Source organism: Neolamprologus multifasciatus, chromosome 15 (assembly GCF_963576455.1).
Source record: "Neolamprologus multifasciatus chromosome 15, fNeoMul1.2, whole genome shotgun sequence".
Classification (NCBI taxonomy): Eukaryota; Metazoa; Chordata; class Actinopteri; order Cichliformes; family Cichlidae; genus Neolamprologus; species Neolamprologus multifasciatus.
This window is the reverse complement of record NC_140453.1, coordinates 23,628,106-23,648,665: the sequence shown is the minus strand read 5'-3', so window position 1 is coordinate 23,648,665 and position 20,560 is coordinate 23,628,106. Positions and strand designations below refer to the sequence as shown.

General features: G+C 40.3%; 1 protein-coding gene across 4 annotated transcripts in view; it reads right to left on the bottom strand.

Moving 5' to 3' along the window:
• The window catches only part of col12a1b (collagen, type XII, alpha 1b), a 169,276-nt gene that overhangs the window by 119,867 nt on the left and 28,849 nt on the right, over nt 1-20,560 (bottom strand). For all 4 annotated transcript variants that reach the window (XM_085134191.1, XM_085134192.1, XM_085134194.1 and 1 more), the window contains exons 13-17: nt 9,923-10,192; nt 5,058-5,324; nt 3,945-4,137; nt 2,354-2,478; nt 171-320 (exon numbers count right to left, since the gene is read on the bottom strand). In XM_085134191.1, the coding sequence (XP_084990317.1) occupies nt 171-320; nt 2,354-2,478; nt 3,945-4,137; nt 5,058-5,324; nt 9,923-10,192 (1,005 nt within the window). The remainder of the gene's footprint in view (nt 1-170; nt 321-2,353; nt 2,479-3,944; nt 4,138-5,057; nt 5,325-9,922; nt 10,193-20,560) is intronic.

The following is a 20,560-nucleotide window of genomic DNA, read 5'->3' as shown; positions in this document are numbered from 1 at the left end:
TTCCCAAAATTAAAATATGGATCTAGAAATGAGCACAATATCTTCCATTGAGGTTTAAAGATACCATTAAGGGAGGTTAAGGTTAGGCGAATACCAAGAGACACCTGTCTGAAGGAAAACAACCCTCCATGTGACTCATGTCGTTATAGTAACAATAGTGAAAGCTTTACCAATCTGGACTCTTTCTGGGCCGATGTCAAACACGCCGACCATGCGACCAATGAAGCTGCGGATGGTTTTGAAGTTAATGCGTCCAATGCTCCAGGAGCCGTCGACCAGCAGCACGATGTCGGCCTTCGCTGTGGTCTTACACTGAGCGTCTGTAGAGACGGTGGTGTTGGGAGGAGAGGAGGTTAGTCAGACACCTGGTACACAACAGATACCAACCACAAGTGTCTGTTTAGTCTTACTGTGCGAGGGAAAAGTGTGAAAGAGTGAGAGGAAATACATCAGGAGGAAAGAGGAGTAAGCAGTACATCACGAAAACTCTCACAATCACAAGATGCTTAGACAACAGATTTACATTATGTAACACAAATAATTCACACGTTGTGTAACAGCTGTCAGTGCAGAATTAAGAGCTCTCTTCATGGTCTTTTTTTCTCTCTGTGTCTTTCTTCCAGCACAGCAAGACACTCTGGGTGTTTTGTGCTGCTGTAGTCTCGGCAGCGATTAGCCTCTCCCATACTGTGATCTATGAGGCCTCCTGCTCCCTGAAGTTACTGCGCATTCCTGCTCCAGCCACCTGTAGGGGGTGAAAAATGGCTGCTCGTCCATCTTTTTAGGGCGACACGCCCAGCAGTTAAAAACAGGGTGCCTGTGTGTGTGATTAAAAAGATGAGAGGAGACGAGCAACTTCATTTCTTAGCTCTTTTAGCAGGCAGCAGAAACAGATGCTTGATGCTCGAGTTGGATGCTTGGCCGCAGTCTGTCTGAGTTATACCACCGCCAGTAAACCACGCGCTCATGTCCCGGTGCAGTTTATTAATAAAAACAGATGTCATAAACAGAGGCAGCTTTCATAGGTTTCTAATAAGCTGCAGACGACTGTTGGAATCAGTGTCTCTGAGGAGGAGCAAATTCAGCCCAGTGTGGCTGTGTCCTGCCGAAACCTGTAGCAGCTCCGAATTGTTGTTGCTTTTGTGTCTAAGCTTCAGTTGAAGGAACCGTGTGGTGTCACTATAAACAAGATGCTTGAAAGTTTCAGAAAATACAAATAACTATTTCTGGAGTTGAGATTATTTGCATAAAAGATGCTGTTTGTTTACAAGTAAACAACAGTAACATGAGTCTGAACCTGTATATCTCCACTAAGGCTGCGCAGCATGCATGAGTTGAGATCCTTCCAAATTACTTTGAAATGTTTTCTTCAGATTTACATGATGACTCGAAATTGTTCTTGGTTCAATCTGATACATTTTTGTGATGACAATTAGCATTGAAGGTTAACGTTTCCATTCGACAAATCCTGAAAAGATGCTTGGAATCACGTTTTCTCGCTTCAATGTCAGATTTTTCCAGTTTTGTGTAAAGAGCAAAATTTAAAAAGGATTAAATTTAATGGACAGTAAAAAATAATGTTTCTGCAGCATATTAAGGACGCATCAAAGAAGCTCTGCCAGACCATATGGACCTGTCAAAAACACTGAATTAAAGCCTGCTCTGTTAGAGCTGCAGTTCAGTAAGCAAGGATCTTGGAGTGGCCTGGCGCGTTCCCTGCTCGGTGGGCAGTCGGTCACCGTGTCTGCTCCGCATTACAGCAGGAATTTCTGCTGCGGATCAGCACCTCCTCGGGGTTTGATGGGAAGCATAACATTTTCCTAGCTACATACATCCCTCCAGCATCGAACCCTCTGGATCATAAAAAAGTCTAACTGCAAACAGAGATCTTTGAGACACCTTAATGGGAAATATCTACTTTTGCATGACTAAAGACACATTTGGTCAGCAGGTCCTGAGCTCAGTAGTTATCTGTGGGAGCTAATGAAGATATATGCTTATGGCAATGCCATTAAAGCTCAGTGCTTGCAGCATGTGAGGGGGTCATTTGTGCAGTTCATATATATATTCATGTCAACACCTGATCGCATGTAACTCTGCTCTACATTACACTCCTACTAACAGTAGGGAGGTGAGAAAATGTGAGCCAAGCATCTCTAAATAATTTCAACGAATCGTAATCATCTGTGCCGAGTTTCAGTCCCACAGCGACAGAGATTTCAATTCCCTGTGATAATATATAAATCAACGTTTTGGCACTAATCTGAGCGACACTTTGACATCAGAGATCAGAGAACGTCTGCCCTGCAGGCCTGCTAACGAGCGCAGAGAGAAGTTTGTTGTCGGCTTTTACCAGAAAGAGTGACATGAGGAGATTCGGGTTCATCCTTGAGAGTCGTCTTTTCCTCTCCTGCAAGAGGCAAACTCTCTCCTCCATCAAACATCCCAAACACAGCGACAGAGTACTTTGTTCCTGATCTGAGGATAAAGGGGAAAAGAGACAAACCGCTAAAATCATCAGCATTGCTGCTTCCCTCAGTTCTAAGCAATTTTGTACAGCATAAACAATCAGATGACATCATAGCTGGTGGAGGGTGTGCTGAAACCTAAATGTTTGACTGCAGTCAGATTCGCAGCACTGATTCAAGAATAAATGTTAGTTTGAAAGCATAACAAAGCTTTATTTGATTTATTAAGGGTTGAATTCCAAACTAAGATGTAACTTTACCCCTCGAATTTCAAATTAAGAGATTCCCTTTGAAGGAGTTTTCTCTAAAAACAATGTGTTTGTGTTCTGTGTTACTCAGACAATGCTAATAGCCAGATTTGGGAGGTTTTACCTGCCTGCTGTGATCAGAAAATAATTTGAAATCACTGCACACAACGTAGACTACAAAAGTTTCTTTTTGGAAAAGCTTTACAGCTTTTGCTACTATGCATCAACCTTGTACCATGTATTCAGCTAGCTAAGCTGCTACCTAAACATTAGCACTGTTTATGTGTTTAACACATATACATAAAGTCTAAGCACAGAAAAACAACTTCCCCACATCAAAATGAATGATTTTTGTGTAAACATTTACATTTCTATTAGTCTTTGTGCAATCATGCTGTAATAATTCAATTCCATTTAATTTTATTTATATAGCACCAAATCACAACAACAGTCGTCTCAAGGCGCTTTATATTGTAAGGTAGTAATATAGAAGAATACTGTAAAAAAAGGTCCTGTACTGTATCCAGGTCCCTACAGCCTTCCAATAGGAACACATAACCCTAATCTGTATTTTCATAGCAAGTTGTTAGAATCAATATCTAACATGTATCTCTTATCTTTAACCACATTAAATATTTTTTTTCACCACAGCAGATGATTTGCCTCCATCTCCAACCCTCTGCATGTTCTCCATAAAACTTGTCTTCCTCTTTTCATCCTTTCATCTCTACCATAAATAGAAATATTCATAAGTTAATAGACATACTGCTGTCTTCTCTGGGCCGAAGCTCATTTAAAATAGAAAGAAACAAAGAGGAAAACTTTTCTGTGGTCAGACGAATCAGAATTGGAAATCTTTTGGAAAACATGGACACGGTATTCTCCAGACTTAAGAGGAAAGAGAGCATCTGGCATGTTATCGGCATTCAGTCCAAAAACCTGCATTTGAGCAGCTAGAATCCTCTATCAGACAACAATGGGACAACAATCCTCTCCCAGACATTCAGTAGCGGCTCTCGTCAGTTCGCAGATATTTAACTGCAACTTTTCCTGATACTGCTGGGTCAAACTACTTTTCTGGACCAAATCCTATTGTTGACAAGTTATAGAATTTATGAGTTATCATAGTGTCCATTTAAGCCTTTTCCTGTTGACTGTCTTCTATATTTGTTGTTTCCTTTTAAATGAAATCTTCTGTGTATGCCATAAAATAACTCTGAAAGCTTACCTGAGTTCCTCTAGAACAACTGTGTTATCGTAGGGGCCAACAAGGAGCTCCTCAAGGTCAATATCATTCCCTGTGGGGTGAAAGGTGACTTTGTAGCCCCTGACATCCCCAGGTGCTGGATCCCAGGACACTCTGAAACTGGTCCTGGTGGGCTCTGAGGTCTGAAGGTTCCTGGGACTCTTGTACGGTGAGACTGAAATAGAAGAAATCAGCAGGAAATTCAGGACAAACTCACCTAGAACTAAACTCGACACAACTCCAACTCTTGGTGAAGGTTTTTAAGGATCAGCCACGCCACATTCAAGCCAGTTTCTCATTAGTCCATAATACAATTCCTTGAACCCCGTGTCGACCGTTAGGAAGCCCAGTGTCATGCTGTGTATTAGTAATGCTAGCGTGTGATTGAGCACGTGTTTATCTGTGATTTTAGTGTTCTCGTGAGGAGGTGCTGCAGCACCTGTGGTGTGAAAAATACTCCTCTTAACAAGTAGTTTAAACTTGAAGTCAGTCCATGAAATATTTGGTGGGAAAATGAGAAAAAAAATCCGCTACTTGGAACAAAGAAACATATTTTTTTCCAAGGCACTGTGACTTGGTGTGAGGTTTCTCTGAAAAAATGTGAATAAATCTTTAAATATACCAGGTTTATCCGCTGCCTGGAAAATACAGACAATTCTTCAATCTTAAGTACTGAGGATTAAACCCTGGAGGCTACACATCCTCACACATCCTTAGAGTGGGCCTCAAATTTACTTTTTCTCATTATGTAAAAGCTCCTTTAAAATTAGAGCAATATAACATGAAAACTTTCTTACAGGAGTATTTTTTCTTATAAAAAATGACTTTAAATGAGTGACTATGTGCCCATTGGATCCAGCACCTGAGCTAAACTCATCTGATCTCAGTAGACTTGAACTTTACTAACTATGGATAAGCAGGGCTACTACATTTTAAGTGTAATATAAGAGGCCACTCAGCAGCAGATTTTTTAATTGTTCAGTTCCAGCAGCGATCATATTTTTAGACCGAGCACAGGTATAAACGTCTTGGCTAAGATGGACATGTTTCTGCAGTGTGCTGTCTCTCAGAGGGTTGAATTATGGACCAACGTACGTGTCGTTCCTACTCCTTGCCTTGCTTTTCCTTCCCTGCGCTTGTAGATGGGCAGAACGGTGACATTGTATGTGGTCGCGGGCTTCAGATTCTTCATGATGGTAGAAGTGGCCTTCGCAGGGATTTTCTGGACCACTTCTTTGCCTCCATTGTGGGGAACGTACTTCAGCCGGTAGTTGAGCAACTTGCCCGGCGCCGGCGCCCACGTGACTCTCATGGTTTTCTCTGTCTCGTCTGACACTCTCAGTCTTTTCCCATCAGCCGAGGCTGAAAACATAGAATGCACTTTTAATACTGCAACAGCATAATTCAGTATTGTTAAAGAGAAAGTAGTTGTACCAGTTCCCCTTTAAATTGTTCCTGGGGAAACCTAAACAAAGTATATTTGACTTATCCAGGGTTTGTTTTAAAGTAGAAACCTGCAGGGCTGAAAAATGCTCAAATCTGCAGTTCCCCCGATGCCCACTTGGGGCTGGCTCCAAAAACAAGTCAGTCCCCACAGACTCCCATGTTAAAATCTCCAACAGCTGAAATAAACACATTTACAGCCTGCTCCAAAAACAGTTTTGGCCTCTAAAGCTCATTTCTCTCTTTATGACACATATGGAAGAAGATTATTTTTTCTTTACTTGCCCCGTTTCTATTTTATTGATGTTTAAAGTTGAGCAAAATGGTAAATGGCTTATGGTTATGGTATCACTGCCTTTTGGAACAAATTTAATGCATAATCACAAAGAATGTGGCTTATTGTGGCATTAACTGAACTAACAGCCCTTCTACTAAGTCTATGCTTTAGTTTTGTTTAAGTGAAATTCTTGTGTTTCTAGTGTTTTATTCGCGCTACTTAGCAATAATTAGTTTAAGTCTATGGACACAGCTTCACTCCACCATCTCCTCTAAACACGGTCCCTTCTGGCTTCATAAAAACTCAGCTGGTAATGCCATTATGTTAAAATCAAGGGTTCAAAATAGATCCTACAAATTAGCGGGTGACATCAATGTGAGTTTGTCCACCTCGATGTCAATATTTTTAGACTCAGGCCTTTTTATCCAGGAAGTCTCTGCACGGAGCCAGGCTCTGTTTTAAAGGCTGCCAATCACAGCACACACACTGAAAAGGCAATCCCATATGATGTTTTTAATTATTTATTTCATTTGATTTGTCATGCACCTTAGTTATTTCTGCTTTCTCCTTACTTTACGTTCCCACTATTATCTTTCCCAGTGTTCATTCCTCGCCTCTTGTGTGTGATCTTTGACCTCTGCTGTTGCCAAACTGCTTGTAAGTCTGTGTGCTTTCTTTATTTTTGGAACGCTGGATAGTTTCTGCTCTTTGTCTTACTGCCTGTCCTCAGTCTGCACCAGCTGCTCCTCGGAGTCCGACCTCTGTTCTGTTTACTAAAACCTGGATTCAGGATTTTTACCTGCTAGAGATTTTGTCCTGTTAAAATTGAATTTAATAGAATCTGATAAAATGAAATTTACTTGATTGGTATACATTCACTTTATACCAAGCATATTTTCCTTAATGATTAATTATTAAATTAACCTATGATTTTATACATTTTAGCTTCATTTTACTCACAATTATTGGGTGAAGGATCATTGTTTGAGTCTGTATAGCTAAAATTGTGATCTCAGCTGGACTTCCCACCAGGCTTGTTTCAGAACCCAGACCCAGCTTGATATAAATAATAATGCACAGCCACTCCAGCAGAGTGCAAAAATAAAAACCAGACGTGAGAAGCATAGGTTCACTTTCAGCCTAAAGCTCTTTTCATGTAATGTACTTTTTGCCACATTTCATGTCCTTCAAAAACACTCAGCATTGCTGCCATAAAGCTCACTCAATATTTCTTTATCTGAACCATTCCAGCAATCATCTCTTCTTTCGGCCACGTGAGGTATCCCTCTGTATTCCCTCAGTCGTCGTTAGCATTCATAACTGCGGGCCTAAATGTTGAGTAATACCATCAGCTACCTGCCAGATATAATTGGCTGTAAATTAGGCTTTCACCCAGAAGTGATCGGTTGGGAGGAAATGGTAACCACATTTTCCTTTTTGCTCCGAAACAACAGAGAAGCCCTGTGAATTAAAATTAAGTCATTCTGACAATACTGCGAGCGATTACAAAAACTCTGCGAGGAAATAATATGTATATTTAATGATCCCGGGGAAAGTTTTTCAAACTACTTGATTTCACTCTGGAGGATTTTTATAGGTGGAAAAAAATACTGAATCCAACTTCTCCGTGTGTTGATGGATTTAAACAAATCTAAAGCAGGAGATTCAAATTTTCTGCTGGAAAGATGCAGAGGGAGAGCATGAAGTAAGATGCGATAGTTTATCTGTGCCTTCTTTGTTTCGGGTGGCCCGTGTGTGTGTGTGTGTTTAATTTCCCATGTGTGCAAATGAAATGAGGGACGCGTTGACATTTTTAGAGAGTGCCTCAACTCGGACACAATAAGTGAGCGTGCAGTTCACAGGACACCCACGCTGTAGTCGTGTTATTGCTGAGAACGCAGCACAAGCAAAGCTGTCACCGCGCTGTAGCTTCGCTTTAAATCTCGGCCTAAAAATAATCTACACTGAAAATTTTAATTTAAATTTGGACGGCTTTCACCAACCAGGAACCAGAAACCCGTTAGAGACTGCCAACTGTATGATTATGTAAGAAATAGATTTTGTTTTTCCTGACAAAAGGAAGCATTGAATCTGTTTTGGCTCACGTTCACTTGCAATCAGAACAGCGAGTTTCAGCCAAATGTCTGAGAATAGTGAGGACGTCCTTGACTTCCCCTCTGAGGGTTAAAAACACGGGTTCGTGGCCTGAACGCTGCCTTTTAAACATCTGGACCGATGCTAACCAGATGATCTCAGAGTAACTAATCACTGTGATCTCAAGCAAGGCACTTTAACGCCCAAATAAAGATTATTTATTATTCAAAGACAGGAGGATACACAGGTGAGGGTAAATTTCAGGTGATAAGAACTGATCTCAAAATCAGATCTGCTTCTGCCAGAGAGAAGAAAAGTTTCTGGAGTCCTTTTTAAAAATGTATAAATTGTTAAACACGACTGCTATCCCCAAGCAGCCCTCATGTTGCGCAAAGATGACTTTTTTGGCACCAAATAAAACATGAACTACATCTGAAGTAACTCATTACTCACCTTATTATACAGACTACCCTAAATAGTGAGTGTGCCATTGTAGTCTTCACCCTATATATGTTTAGAGTTTAGCTTTACTCTAAACAGTTCACTTAAAGTATCCCACAACGTACTAGGAAAAGTAATGAAGTCCAGCTGATGGTCACTGCCCAAGAGGCAGACACACTGTGATGTGCCAAAAGCTGCTGATCTTGTTTACCATGACCTTTATGGTAATTTCATAACTTATTAAATCAAGTCATTTAATCTTGAACACTATTCAAACATTTGACACGTCTGGCTGCTTTTGTTGCACAAAATGTTTTACAGGGAAAACAATGGTCTGAAGCGTTTTCCCAGTGTTTCCCAGCTCCATATTTGTTTAGTGTGACATGGGTTAGGGTGAGGTGTTAGGGTGGACTCAACATGAAAACACTTGGAGGGTTAATGTGTGTTAACAGAATATTGGACTGGGGAACTTGGGCCCAAAGATGCTCTAACCCAGAAAGAAGACACGTTACAAGCTGCACTAATGATCTTTTCTTTTCATCACTCTGCTGCCAGATTTTGTGAGTATGTGCCGCTGACAAACAGACAGCTCCAAGGAAAAAAGCTGACCCCCAAAAAATGCCTTTTGTATGTTTGTGGCTTGTAACAGAAGGGCCAAATATTTACTTGTGTGACTGCGGGAAGTGAAGCTGCAATCATCAAGACATAAAGCTCATGTGCCAATAACTGCAGTTCCTCTAATGTCCACTTGAGGCTACTGCAGTTACCTTTGTTCTGTATGGGTTATTTCCTTCTTTAGAGCAGATGTGTAAGCTGTGAGTTTGGAAACTGTCAAGGCTTTTATAGTATAGTTATAAGTTCAGGAGTCAAAATTCAAAGAAACTAGAATCCAACAGGTAGTCTCACTTTGCTGCATCCACCTTTTATGTACATAATATGCTCAAGTCCCACCTCTAGCCCCAAGTGGGCCAACGCCCCCCTCGCAACTAAAATTAAAGGTTTAATTATCACCAAGATTTGCTTTTGTTAGTTTTTCTGAGAAGCTGTAACTGACAACATGTTCATCGGCACCAGAGGTGTCAGTGGAGTTAAGCTAATCATCTGGCTGTTTTCCTTCCAGAATCACATACACCAGTGTCAAATGGAAATAAGAGAATATATTGACTCTTATATAAAGTGCTGTTTCACAGAGATGGTTGGGACGGTATGATATGCGCTCTCCTAAAGCTTTTCGTGGTCTTCTCTGAGTGGGACGCTTTCAAATCACACTCAGGTCGCTACCTAATGTCAGATGTCAGACCATCTTGGCGTCAGTAGAAAGGGCACTGCTGACTGTAGGTCCCACCTTCCTATTAAAAGTTGGGTAACACCATGATGTTCAGGCAAGGCCACAGCACTTATGTCCAGCACTCTATCAAGACTTATTCCACCATGACAAGTGAGACCACACGGGAAGGTTTGCTTTTTCTTTGCTAACGGTTGGTCCAATCTGTGATCTGGTTTTTGTTTTGAGAGTCAGATCAAATAGAAACATATGTTTGCTCACGGTTAACATTTATTTTGTCTGTTCTTTCACAAATACTTCCTGTAACTGTCATTGATTATATATGAATTTGTTTATTTTTTCAGCTTTCATCCTTTGGTGCATGCATGCATTTTCTCTTACTGCTAAAGATGAAAGACTGAAGAGTTTATTAAGTCTTACCATCTGTGATTTCTGATCCCGTGAGTGGCTCGCTCTCTTTGTGGTGGTAGGCAGCGACCACAGAGACTTGGTAAAGTGTCTCTGGAGTCAGACCTTCCAGCACGGTGCTGGTTTCATCTCCTGGCACCGTTTTTTCTTGGATCTCCTGGGAAAACATCGACTTCCACTGAACACGATACATATTCACATTCCCAGGCGCTGCTGTCCAAGACGCCACGAAGCTGGTGTCAGTTACATCGCTGGTGACCAGGTTTTTAGGAGGACCCCCCTCTGGAAATAACAGTTAAGCAGAGAATTAATCAAAGGAACGTGACACAATAACTTATACTGTGTATAAAATATAAATGGCGACGTAATGTTGATTCCACAGTTTTAGTTTTTGACACCATAGCTGTTAAATTTCCTCTCAAATCACAGCAGATGTTTTCAGACTTGACTGTGAGCATTTTTTATACTGTACAGTCACATTGGCAGACATGTTTTAATGTTCTTTCCAGTATTTGTGACTTCTTTTATTTAAAACCATCCTGCCTTTTAAACAAAGGGACCATACTGGACGTGCTGCCAGATCTAATTATTTTTCAAAATGGAAACTATTAAAAGGCAATCGAGTGGACCGATCACCACAGCCATAAAGGCCTGAGAGGACAGCATAAACATATGTGAAGAGCTGTCCGGTGCTTTTTGTTCATATTTTGGGGATATTTTGAGATTTTTCGGCATCATTAGTGAGTGCAGAGCATTGGATAGGGGAAAGAAGAAAGACATAAAACATGTCGGGAACCGCATGAACTCAAAGTGTCCAAGCACCAACAGGAAATCTCTTTAATGTAGTTCACTGGATGTCTTTGCTTCATCAAATCATCACTATAGTCCTCCTTTTATTGGAAGATCTTCTGCTGGACGCTTTGATATCTCACTTTTTTCAGCTTTTTGCTGGCTACTCTAGAGTTAATGGTTCGTGAATGTCTCTCTTGTGGGTTTTATGAACCTTTAGAACAATTTATCAAACAGAAAAGTCCTTTTTCACTCCATATTTTGCCTTGTTCCCATGTGTAACATATGTTATTAATATTTCTAGCCCTCTCCGACTGATTAGAAATTAGATTTCTATTAATTATTACGTATTGGATATAAATCAATTATATTATATTTTTGGAAGCCTTTAAACATCAGATCCAGATGAAAATCAACCCTTCTGATTAACGCTGGCACATTCACAGTTCCTTTTCCTCTGTTGATCATTGACCACTGTTTATGTCCTGAAGGTGACTTCAATATTATTTTTAGCAATAAAATTAATCAACCAATAAAGGCAAATTTTCCAGTAATTAAAGCTGTCCAAATTCTGCTTTGCTAATTGTGGAACTGTGGAACATTACAAGCATAGTTTTAATTACTGGATACCTGGAGATTTGTTGTGGATACTCATCTGTATCTGAATGGACTAACTTGAATGTGCAAATGTGTCAGAGATAACACAACAGTTTCAGGGTTTTTCCAGATTTTTGTTCTTGGACTCTCCTGGAGGGGCTTTGCGTCAGTCACGTTTCAAAGTTAACCTTAATTATGTGTCAAAATGTTTTAGCCCCTCCCCCACTAAGCCCCATTTTTCTTTAGTGGCTGCCCTTCACAAACAGAAGGTTTGAACAGCAAATGTGTGTGGCTTATTGCCAGAGGACTGTGACTGAGATGACCAAAATAAAACACGTGTGAGTGAATATGTCTGCAGTGAGTTTTTACAGAGATCATTTAAAGAGGTTATAAGACACCAGTTCTGTCCTAAAACTATGAAAAAGGCAGATAAATAAACATAAATGGAGGTTTATAGAGTTACGTTAACCTTTAACTCAGTTTGCATCGTCACACTAAGCATCGTTGTCCTTACATCGTGGCAGATGGCTTCCCCTCCCTGAGCCTTGTTCTTCCTGTTAAAGGGGAGTTTTTCCTTCCCACCGACGCCAAGTGCTTCTGTGCTTCTGATTGTTGGGGATATCTCTGTGTTATTGGAGGTCTTTACTTTACATTATAAAGGACCTTGAGGCAACTTTTGCTGTGATGTTGCACTATACAAATAAAACTGTCTTTCTTCCCCACTCCCCCTGCTGACCTATGCATAGCTGGGCCCATGCATGCTTTCGTCTCAGCTTGACTCTCTCACACCCTCTCTGTTTTACACTAATTTGCTCATAAAAAAGCGCTCTTGCACAGTGCAGTGAGGTTCATTGTTTTATAGGATTTCCAAAGAGGCAGCAGTCACTGAGGAAACACTGGATTCCATGTGTGGGCGAGGTCAGCGATCAGAATATTTGCGTACCATGTCTGAGTTCGACTGACGAGCACCTCTTCAACCAACCCAGGGCAAGGCATAGACTGATCCCACCAGTTAAACAAACTGAACTTTGGGGATCAAATATGCTGTGGCATAAACTCAGTGCTGGTAGAAGTGACATGGACTGTAAAACTGGTTCATGTTAAAGTTTTCAGATGTTTTAGGACCTTAACTCAACTTCCTGACAGCTTCAGTCACACACAATATATACACGGATATACACAAACCCCAAAAATCTACTTTGTGTTGCCTCTCACTGTTGGGTTGCCTGACTCGTGTTGCCTCTTGCTGACATACAATCTCCTCTTCTTCCATCATTCACAAATATTTCCAGCAATCTGCTGTGTCTGGATAGGAAAGTGAAAGAGGGAGGGCCAATATTAAATTATAGCTCTTCGTCTGTGGCGATGAAGTTTCCACAACAGGATAATTATCACCAAATATTAAATCCAGCTATATAATCAGCGCAATGAGCGTGAAATAAATCACATTCAAGCTTTTTTGCCAGTTGATACAGATCTTTGGAGAGAAGGGAGGGGAAAAAAAAGGAAAACTCCCTGCTCAACAAATATTTATGGTAGGAAAAATTGTTTCTGGTCTCTATTCAAAAGAAGAAAACAATTCAGAATACATATTTTTACATCTAATGCTCAAAATGTGCATGTGCAAACTCAAAATAATTAGAAAACATGAGAAATAACTCAAATTAAAAGGGAGCCTGGATGTTATTGAGAGCTAAAATGATGGCGGAAATATAATTTTTATCGTCTTTTTAAATGTGCAAAACATGTGGCCAAACAGAAAGACAAGCTCTATTAGTGAATTAAGTCGCTAACAAGTTCTCAGGCATGTCAGGACAAACAATTTAACAAGACTGAACCAGCAGATTGTTCTGTGCTCACAGCAGCATGGGAAAGATGTACAAGGTACAGATTACCCAAATTAAGGCTTTTATTTTGACAGTCTGCATCTTATTTCAATCAATTTTTATTTCTGAGAAGAACAAGGTTCTTCTGTCACTACAAAGCTTAATTTTCAATCCTTTGTGTTTTGAAGGTTCACTTTTGGAGAATCTTCAAGAATGTGAAATGTGCCGATGGAATTCAGGAAAAACTGTCAAGCGTGTACTTCTTAGTTTATTTTTAACTGTCACTGGTGCTCAGCTTCAGTCACCCCATTTTCACTGCACTGCACCTCTGCCATCAGCAGGAAGCTACCAATGCTGCCATTTGTTTTATCTTCCCGGAGGAGCTCTGGCTCAAAAAATTGGAAAATAACAGCCGTCACATGGAGTGTGGAATATCTGGACACTCTCAGACATCTTTTTCCACAGTCCATCAAAGTAAATCGGAATAAAACCACAGAAATTAAAGACAGTATTGCTGATTTCTACCACTGTCTATCTATAAACTATCTACAAATCAAAGTCAAGCTGCTTTCAGCTTTTTCCAGGGAAGTTCAGAGTTTGGGGCTAGTTTGGCTAGCACCTTCGTCACTCATAGCGTGAACAGAAATAGCGCCTGAAGGCCATGTGACTGAGGTGGGTCTGAGGTCCTCTCAGGTCTGGCCTCTTTGTGCTGTGTCTGGGACTCCCTGCAGTCACAGTGGAAAGTCTCTGGGATCGCTGCCTTGTATAAACTTGGCTATTTGACATGTTCCACTGCAAAGTGTGCAGAGTCACTGCAGTTTCATTAGGGCAGCCTAGGTGGAGATAAAAACTTCACTCTGGTGGTGTTGCTGGTGCTGCTTCATATCACAAGAAAAAGTCTGTCTAGCTCACTGAATAAGAGAGGAACTGCCCTGAAATTGAGTTTCCACTCCGAGTGACTGGGTTCACATTAAAGGGCCCGTGCTCTCATTATTGTTTTCTGCTTATGTTATATTCTTAGTTCTAGTCCTTAGGTTTGTGTTACCTTGCCTTCCCATGCTCCACATCTCATGTTTAGTTACTTTTGTCTCTGCGCTCCATGTTCGCTCTGTCTTCCCTGTCAGCCGTGTCTCCTTGTCAAGTCTGCGTCTCTGTGCCTGTCTTGTATTTCCTGTTATACTTTGACAGTCTCCTGTGTCCTGTGTTTTCAGTTTTGCTTCCTCCCCGTCTTGTTATGTCAGATTAGTCCCAGCTGTGGCTCCCTCCTGTTTCTCATCACCTTGTTACCCCCTGGTGTATTTAAGCCCTGTGTTTTCCTGTGTGCTGTGCATGTTTTGCTGAGCTCCTTGGTACCCAGGTTACTTCTGAGTTTTTTTTCTTAGCTTCTAGTTTTTAGGTTTTCTTTTCCTTTCCTGTTTGTATTATATGGGTTTGTTGGCACAGCATTAAAGCTGCCTTCCTGAGTTCACGCCTTAGTTTCTCGTGAGTGCTGCATTTGGGTCCTTCATCCTGTCTGCCACACTGTCACACGTGACATTTATGTCTTTATTTTTGGCTGTGTCAGTCTCCTGTACAACAAGTCTAATAGAATCTGATAAAACAGGAAAATAAGTCAGAACCCAAATCATCATTAACATTCAATTACAGTTAAAATACTTAAATGCTTAAAAATGAATGCATCTGTTTGTGTAGGTTCTTTTAATATAGATTATCTAGCACTATTTTATTTAATATTTATTTTATTTGTATATTTTTAGTTTAATATTACCAGATCTCTTTTCTATCTGTTGCCAGACACTTTTATTTTACTTACAGGCAGTTTAAAACTTTGTATTTATTTCTTTGCCTTTGTCTTTTTGATTTCTATCAGGTTAATACTTGCTGCATATTTTTTTTCTAATTACTATCAGCTGGTCATTCATCTATGAAGGACTTTGAACTGCACTAATCTGCATGAAATGTGCTATCCAAATAAAGTTTGACTGATCAACTGATTAATTTTAACGTCTGGAAACTTTGTTCACAGCCAGTGTGACCACAGCAAACCACAGCAGGTTTTTTTCCCCCCTTTTTAAACTTTATCACCTCAATTTCTTTAGCTAAAGATGTTTATTCCCTCTTTTATAGCAATTGTCAACCAAACTCACTGAACAAAGAACACGCTGGTAGACTAGACCAGAACTTAATCTCACCTGAGGTGCAAAAGCTGCAAAGAAACAAGTCCCCTGCTGAAAGCTGAGGTCATTTTCACAGGTTACGACACATTTAGTGTCCCAAGCTGATGCAACTGCCAAAGAAAAGAACTTATTACGAGAATTAAACCTCTATATATGTATTTTTAGATCTTATGAGGCTGAAATTTAGAGGTTTATGGAAGTCAAAGTTGTGAAAATATAAAAGATCATCCTTAAAAGTCATTAACATAAAAGCAGAAAACAAAAACTGTCTGGAAAATCTCTTTAAATACACCTCATCATCCCCATTCTTGCAGCTTTTACTGACATTTGTTTTTACTAGTTTGGAGCTTTTTTTCAGTGCTCTGTGGAAACCATTCAAATTGAATTAAATAACTCTGGATATGCACAGTCATCAATCTGACAAAAAAGCGACATGTTCGCTTCATATTAAAAACCGTTTTCCATCCTACAGCAGCATCAGGCTCCCCCAGTTCCACAATCAGGAAGTCCTGGTCAATGTCAGCATGCTGGAGTTCTTCCAAATGCAGGATTGAAGCAGAAAGCAGCTGCAGCTCCTTTTAAATATCAGCTGTGGACAGGCTTATATCACACAGCTGAGCAAGATGGGCCACACTTACGCAAACGTCTTTAGACTTTATCCCGAGATCTGCTGTGTGAGTGTTTGAACAAGTTCGAAACAATGAAAACAAAGCCTCTGTGCAGCATTCATACAGTAGGCAATAGTTCGGCTTGATGGATCACAGAAAATATTGTGCTGAATCTGGCTTGGAGATGAGTTTTCCATTTTAGCATCCATAAACGTAAATCTCCAGTGCAGAAAACAAGGTCCTGATGAAACCTAACATGGGCTCTAACTGTACAGTTATAGTTTTAACGTGATTTTAACGTGGGTAAAGGCTCACTGCTGATCTGAGAACATTAAGCCTACACGTGCAAAGGACGCAAAGGTAATGATCGCCCTCCTGCCAGCTGCTGATGTGGGCTACAACCGGGAGAGTCTGGAGCATTACCACTACAGTTACTGACAGTTTTCTGAACAAGCTAAAATTCACTCTGTGTCTTTAATCTTTCACACACGAATAACACAACCTCAGCTTCAGGCCCAATAACATGAGAGAAGTCAGCTGTGAGCTTTGAGCACCATAAACAGCTAAAGGAGTGCTGAGCACTGGCAGCAGATATGAGCAAATATCACTTGTACCAGTTGGAAAAAGTTGTTTTTATTAGCTCACTAGGTAACAGTGTTTATGCCCTGGTTGTGGTGAAATCGACCACTGAAGCACCAGTCACCCAAGCCTAGAGATATGTCGGTGACCACCTGGTAAACACCCCCTGCAGGGGACATATATATGTTTGCAGATAAGTCAACATCTCCCACCTGAATTACAGATGACTGGAAGAATCTGCAACTGAACAATGCAATCACAGGGAGGATATTCCAATAACCACTCGCTAAACCAGGAAGGGAATATAACCTCCAGCTGCAGGTGGCACAGGGATAACTAGGCCTGTGTGGCTCAGGCCTAAAATAAGGAAACGTGGTAACAAAGAGGCAGAGATGCTGGCCACACAGTGAACTTACACTAATGTCTAAACAGTTAGTGCGCACAGCACTACATCCTCAAAGAGACACAAGCTTCATTTTTATGCACAATTAGCACCTGACCTGTTTTACTGATGGCGAACGGGCTAAAAATGGTTGTATTGGAAGATATCTGGGGTTTAAAGTACTGAAATAAGAACAAATAAATAAATAATAAATAATAAAAAAAAGTCATGCATCACTTAGAAAGAAGAAATGTTTTTACCTCATAGTCCAGCAGACCCAGACCTTGGCTGTTGTCCTAACTGAGTGAAATAATACGAGCTTTGTCAGGATGATTTAAAGTTCAGCTTATCTTGTGAAATAGCTGTGAGTTCAAAATAAATGTAATCATTATTTCTGAATCAAGCAGCGCTGTATCACATTATTAAAAATCTCAGTTGGACTCTGTGAGCACTGAACTCTCCTTTACAATTTACATCTTAACTTGACCTCATGACTTTTTCCATCATGGTCTAGGAAATATGTTTAGGAAAAGATATCATAGGGAATTTTTGGAATCTACATCACACTGTGCCAGTATGCACCCAACAACCTGAAGCATCAGAAAAAAGGCATGGCACAGCAACTGGGGAGGCATCTGGAGCCTTTGGACAACACTATTAAATTCCAGGCAAGCCCTGACAAGGTGCAGAGAAAGAAAGAGAGAGAGCAACAGCGCGAGAATAACACGCAAGGTTGAGAAGGAGAGAGACAGACGAGTGGAGCTAGACAGAATGGGAGAGAAATGGTGAAGACAGACAGAGAGACAGGCATGAGTCAGTCTTCCCTGCTCCTCCTAACCTTCCAGCCTTGCTCTCAGCTGGCTTACATTCCTGTCCGGTCTTGCTGCTCCTCATCTCCACCTCTTACTCTGGCTGGCTGCTGCTCTGTCCACTGCTGTGTTACTGTAAGTGCTTTGGAGAGCACTTACACTCCACTCCAGAGTCCAAACATGGCTTAAAGTGGACATGTTCAGCTTTTCCTAATGTTCAGTCTTATGTTCTGCTCCACAGGTAGGCGTTCACATTAAAAATGCCCAAGGTTTGGAAATATAATGTCAGTGTATGAACAAGTAATACCCATGAGGCAAAAATCAGGTTTAAAACGACTCAAATTACTCAAATTTTTTCTACTCTTGACTCTGTATGATGTCATAAAGAAGCACATAAGCTCCTCCCATATGCTTTAAAAAATCTTCTGTTTGCCAGGGACAGCCAATCAGAGGTTTAGAAAATTTAAGAAGAAGTTTTATGCTAACATTTTTTATGACTCAAGAAAAAAGATTGGATTTGAAATCCAGTGCACGGTGCCTACAACTTTTAAAGTATTTCATCTGTTTTAAATTTATTATATTGGTTTGAAAGATATGTCAGGTGCTTGCTGATGTGTGTAAATTTGCTATATTAATAAACTAACGTGACTAAATGGCTCACACAGAGTATGAATTGAGGGAATTTTTGCCTCTAGGAAAAATGTTTCACGCTGTAATCAAAGTTAAACGCTGTGTGTTTAAACCTTTGGCTCACCAGGATGTAGCTCACTTCTATGGCGTTAAGCCTCTACAGGAGTATGCCTGATATAAAACTCGTCCATAAATTCTGACCATGCTTGCAGGTCTCTGAGAGGGCCATCTGCGTGCAACCCCAATGTATATGTGCCGACAAACATGCACAAACATGCAAAAACTGCGAATGTGTAAGCAGACCTGCATGCAGGCAGGTTTCCTAACTAATGTTAAAGTACAAAAATATTCCATAAAGTGGAGGAAAAAAAACGTGTCAGGAGCATCAGGAGAAGCTAGTGGAATAATTTCAGCTGGTGATTCTGTTTTCACAACACAGAGTGATGCAGTTTATAAAAATAAATAAATAAATATGTGTCGCCCAGCACAGCGTTGAGTCTATTCACATTTTTGCAGAACCTTTTTATATGATGATGATGGTGATAATAAAATGCTATTTAATCGCTCCACAGTCTTATAGGCTTTTGCAATACAGCCTAAGACCAGATTTTTGACAAAATATTTTCAAATTTCCTCTGTTCACATCTTTAAATAGACTTGTCTGCCACTGTAGCTTGCAAAATCTATACTTTGCATTTGGTTTGAACACCTCATATGCCCTTAAAACCAGATTCACTAAGGCCCACGTCCTCCTTTTAGGTTTGAGAGTGTTTTAGTAGGTAAAGGTGAATGCTTGGACATGAACTGAGCTGAGGTTTGGGGAAGGCCTCGAAGGGAACGGTGACGGGTCACGGGCCTGGCAGTTCCCCAGGGGAGGGAGGGTGGGGCACGTAAACGAGAATGAACAGCTTGCAGAACTGAGGGAACTTATATAGATGAGAACCGGAAGGAGTATGTTTTGAGGCGTGGTCCCGCTCCTTAAATTCCGATACATAATCTCCAATTAAGTCAGGCATATCCATGTGCTTCAAACAAGCAGGCTGTTCTGATACTATGGTTTCACGTAAGATTCAAAGCTGAATATTATAGTTCAAACATGGAAAGCAGGACCCTCTCAAAGGTCAGAGCACACATGAACAATATGAAGCACGTTATTTAGCACTTCTGGGTTGCAAAGAGGCTTGCAGCAGCGGCAGCTTAAGCAGCTTAAATAGTGCACCCTGATATATCAGGTTTATCGAACTGAAGTGTCTCATAAGTCATCAGCCAAAACAACTGAAATGAGCTTTAAATGAGATCAGCTCTACTTAATGACACACCAGAACTAATGCTATGCTCAAATTCACCCAACATTAGTGGTATTCATAACACAGCAGAGCAACCACCTGATCTAGTCTAAATAATGTGATGCAATGCTGAAAGCTTATTATGACTTTTTTGTCAAATAATGCCAAAAACATTACCTACATTCAGAATTAAAGTTGTTTTGACTTACCATATTCTTAACAATTAACCTAAGTGATATCAGAAATTATGGGTAAAGTCACAAAAATAATACCCAAGAGGTAAAAGAAGCAATTTTTTAACACTAACAATAACCCTCTATGAAAACTGGAAGGCTTACTCCTCTCCCCTCTCTCATGCTCTGAGTGTTTATTATTTCTCTCCAGTAACAATAATTCTGACCTCCAAGCCTCGCCGGGTATTGAAAATCAGATCATTTACAATATTTTGGAGCAAAAGAGCCTCATGTTAAACACAGACTTCCATTAAATGTTTGTTTTAAGAGTCCTTGTTATGATCTGGTTCTCTTCCAACGTTTAGTCACAGCAATTACGGAAAACCTCAAACATTAACAGTGGCTGTTGGGCGATAATAAAAAAAACATTATCGGTTAATCTCGGGGGATCGGCACATTGCGGCTGTGTGCAAAAGCTGACACAGAAATCGTGTGTACCTTTAAACAGCCATGCAGTTTATTTTAAAGACTCTACATTAGCTATACAGACCAGAATGAAGATAAGCTGGAATACAAATGTGCATTAATAAATGCTAATTAAGATGAAAATTAGATATTTTGTCAGGTGAGTCTGATGTTTTACCACCTAAAGTCACTTTTCATACAGAGATTAAGTTTTGCTTTTTAGACAAAGGAACTTAAAATAATCAATGCTTCAGATATGTACGATCCAAGTTTGTGTAAAATGATAAGTCAGAGAATTACCATCAAGTCTACTGAGCTTTTTAGCCTGT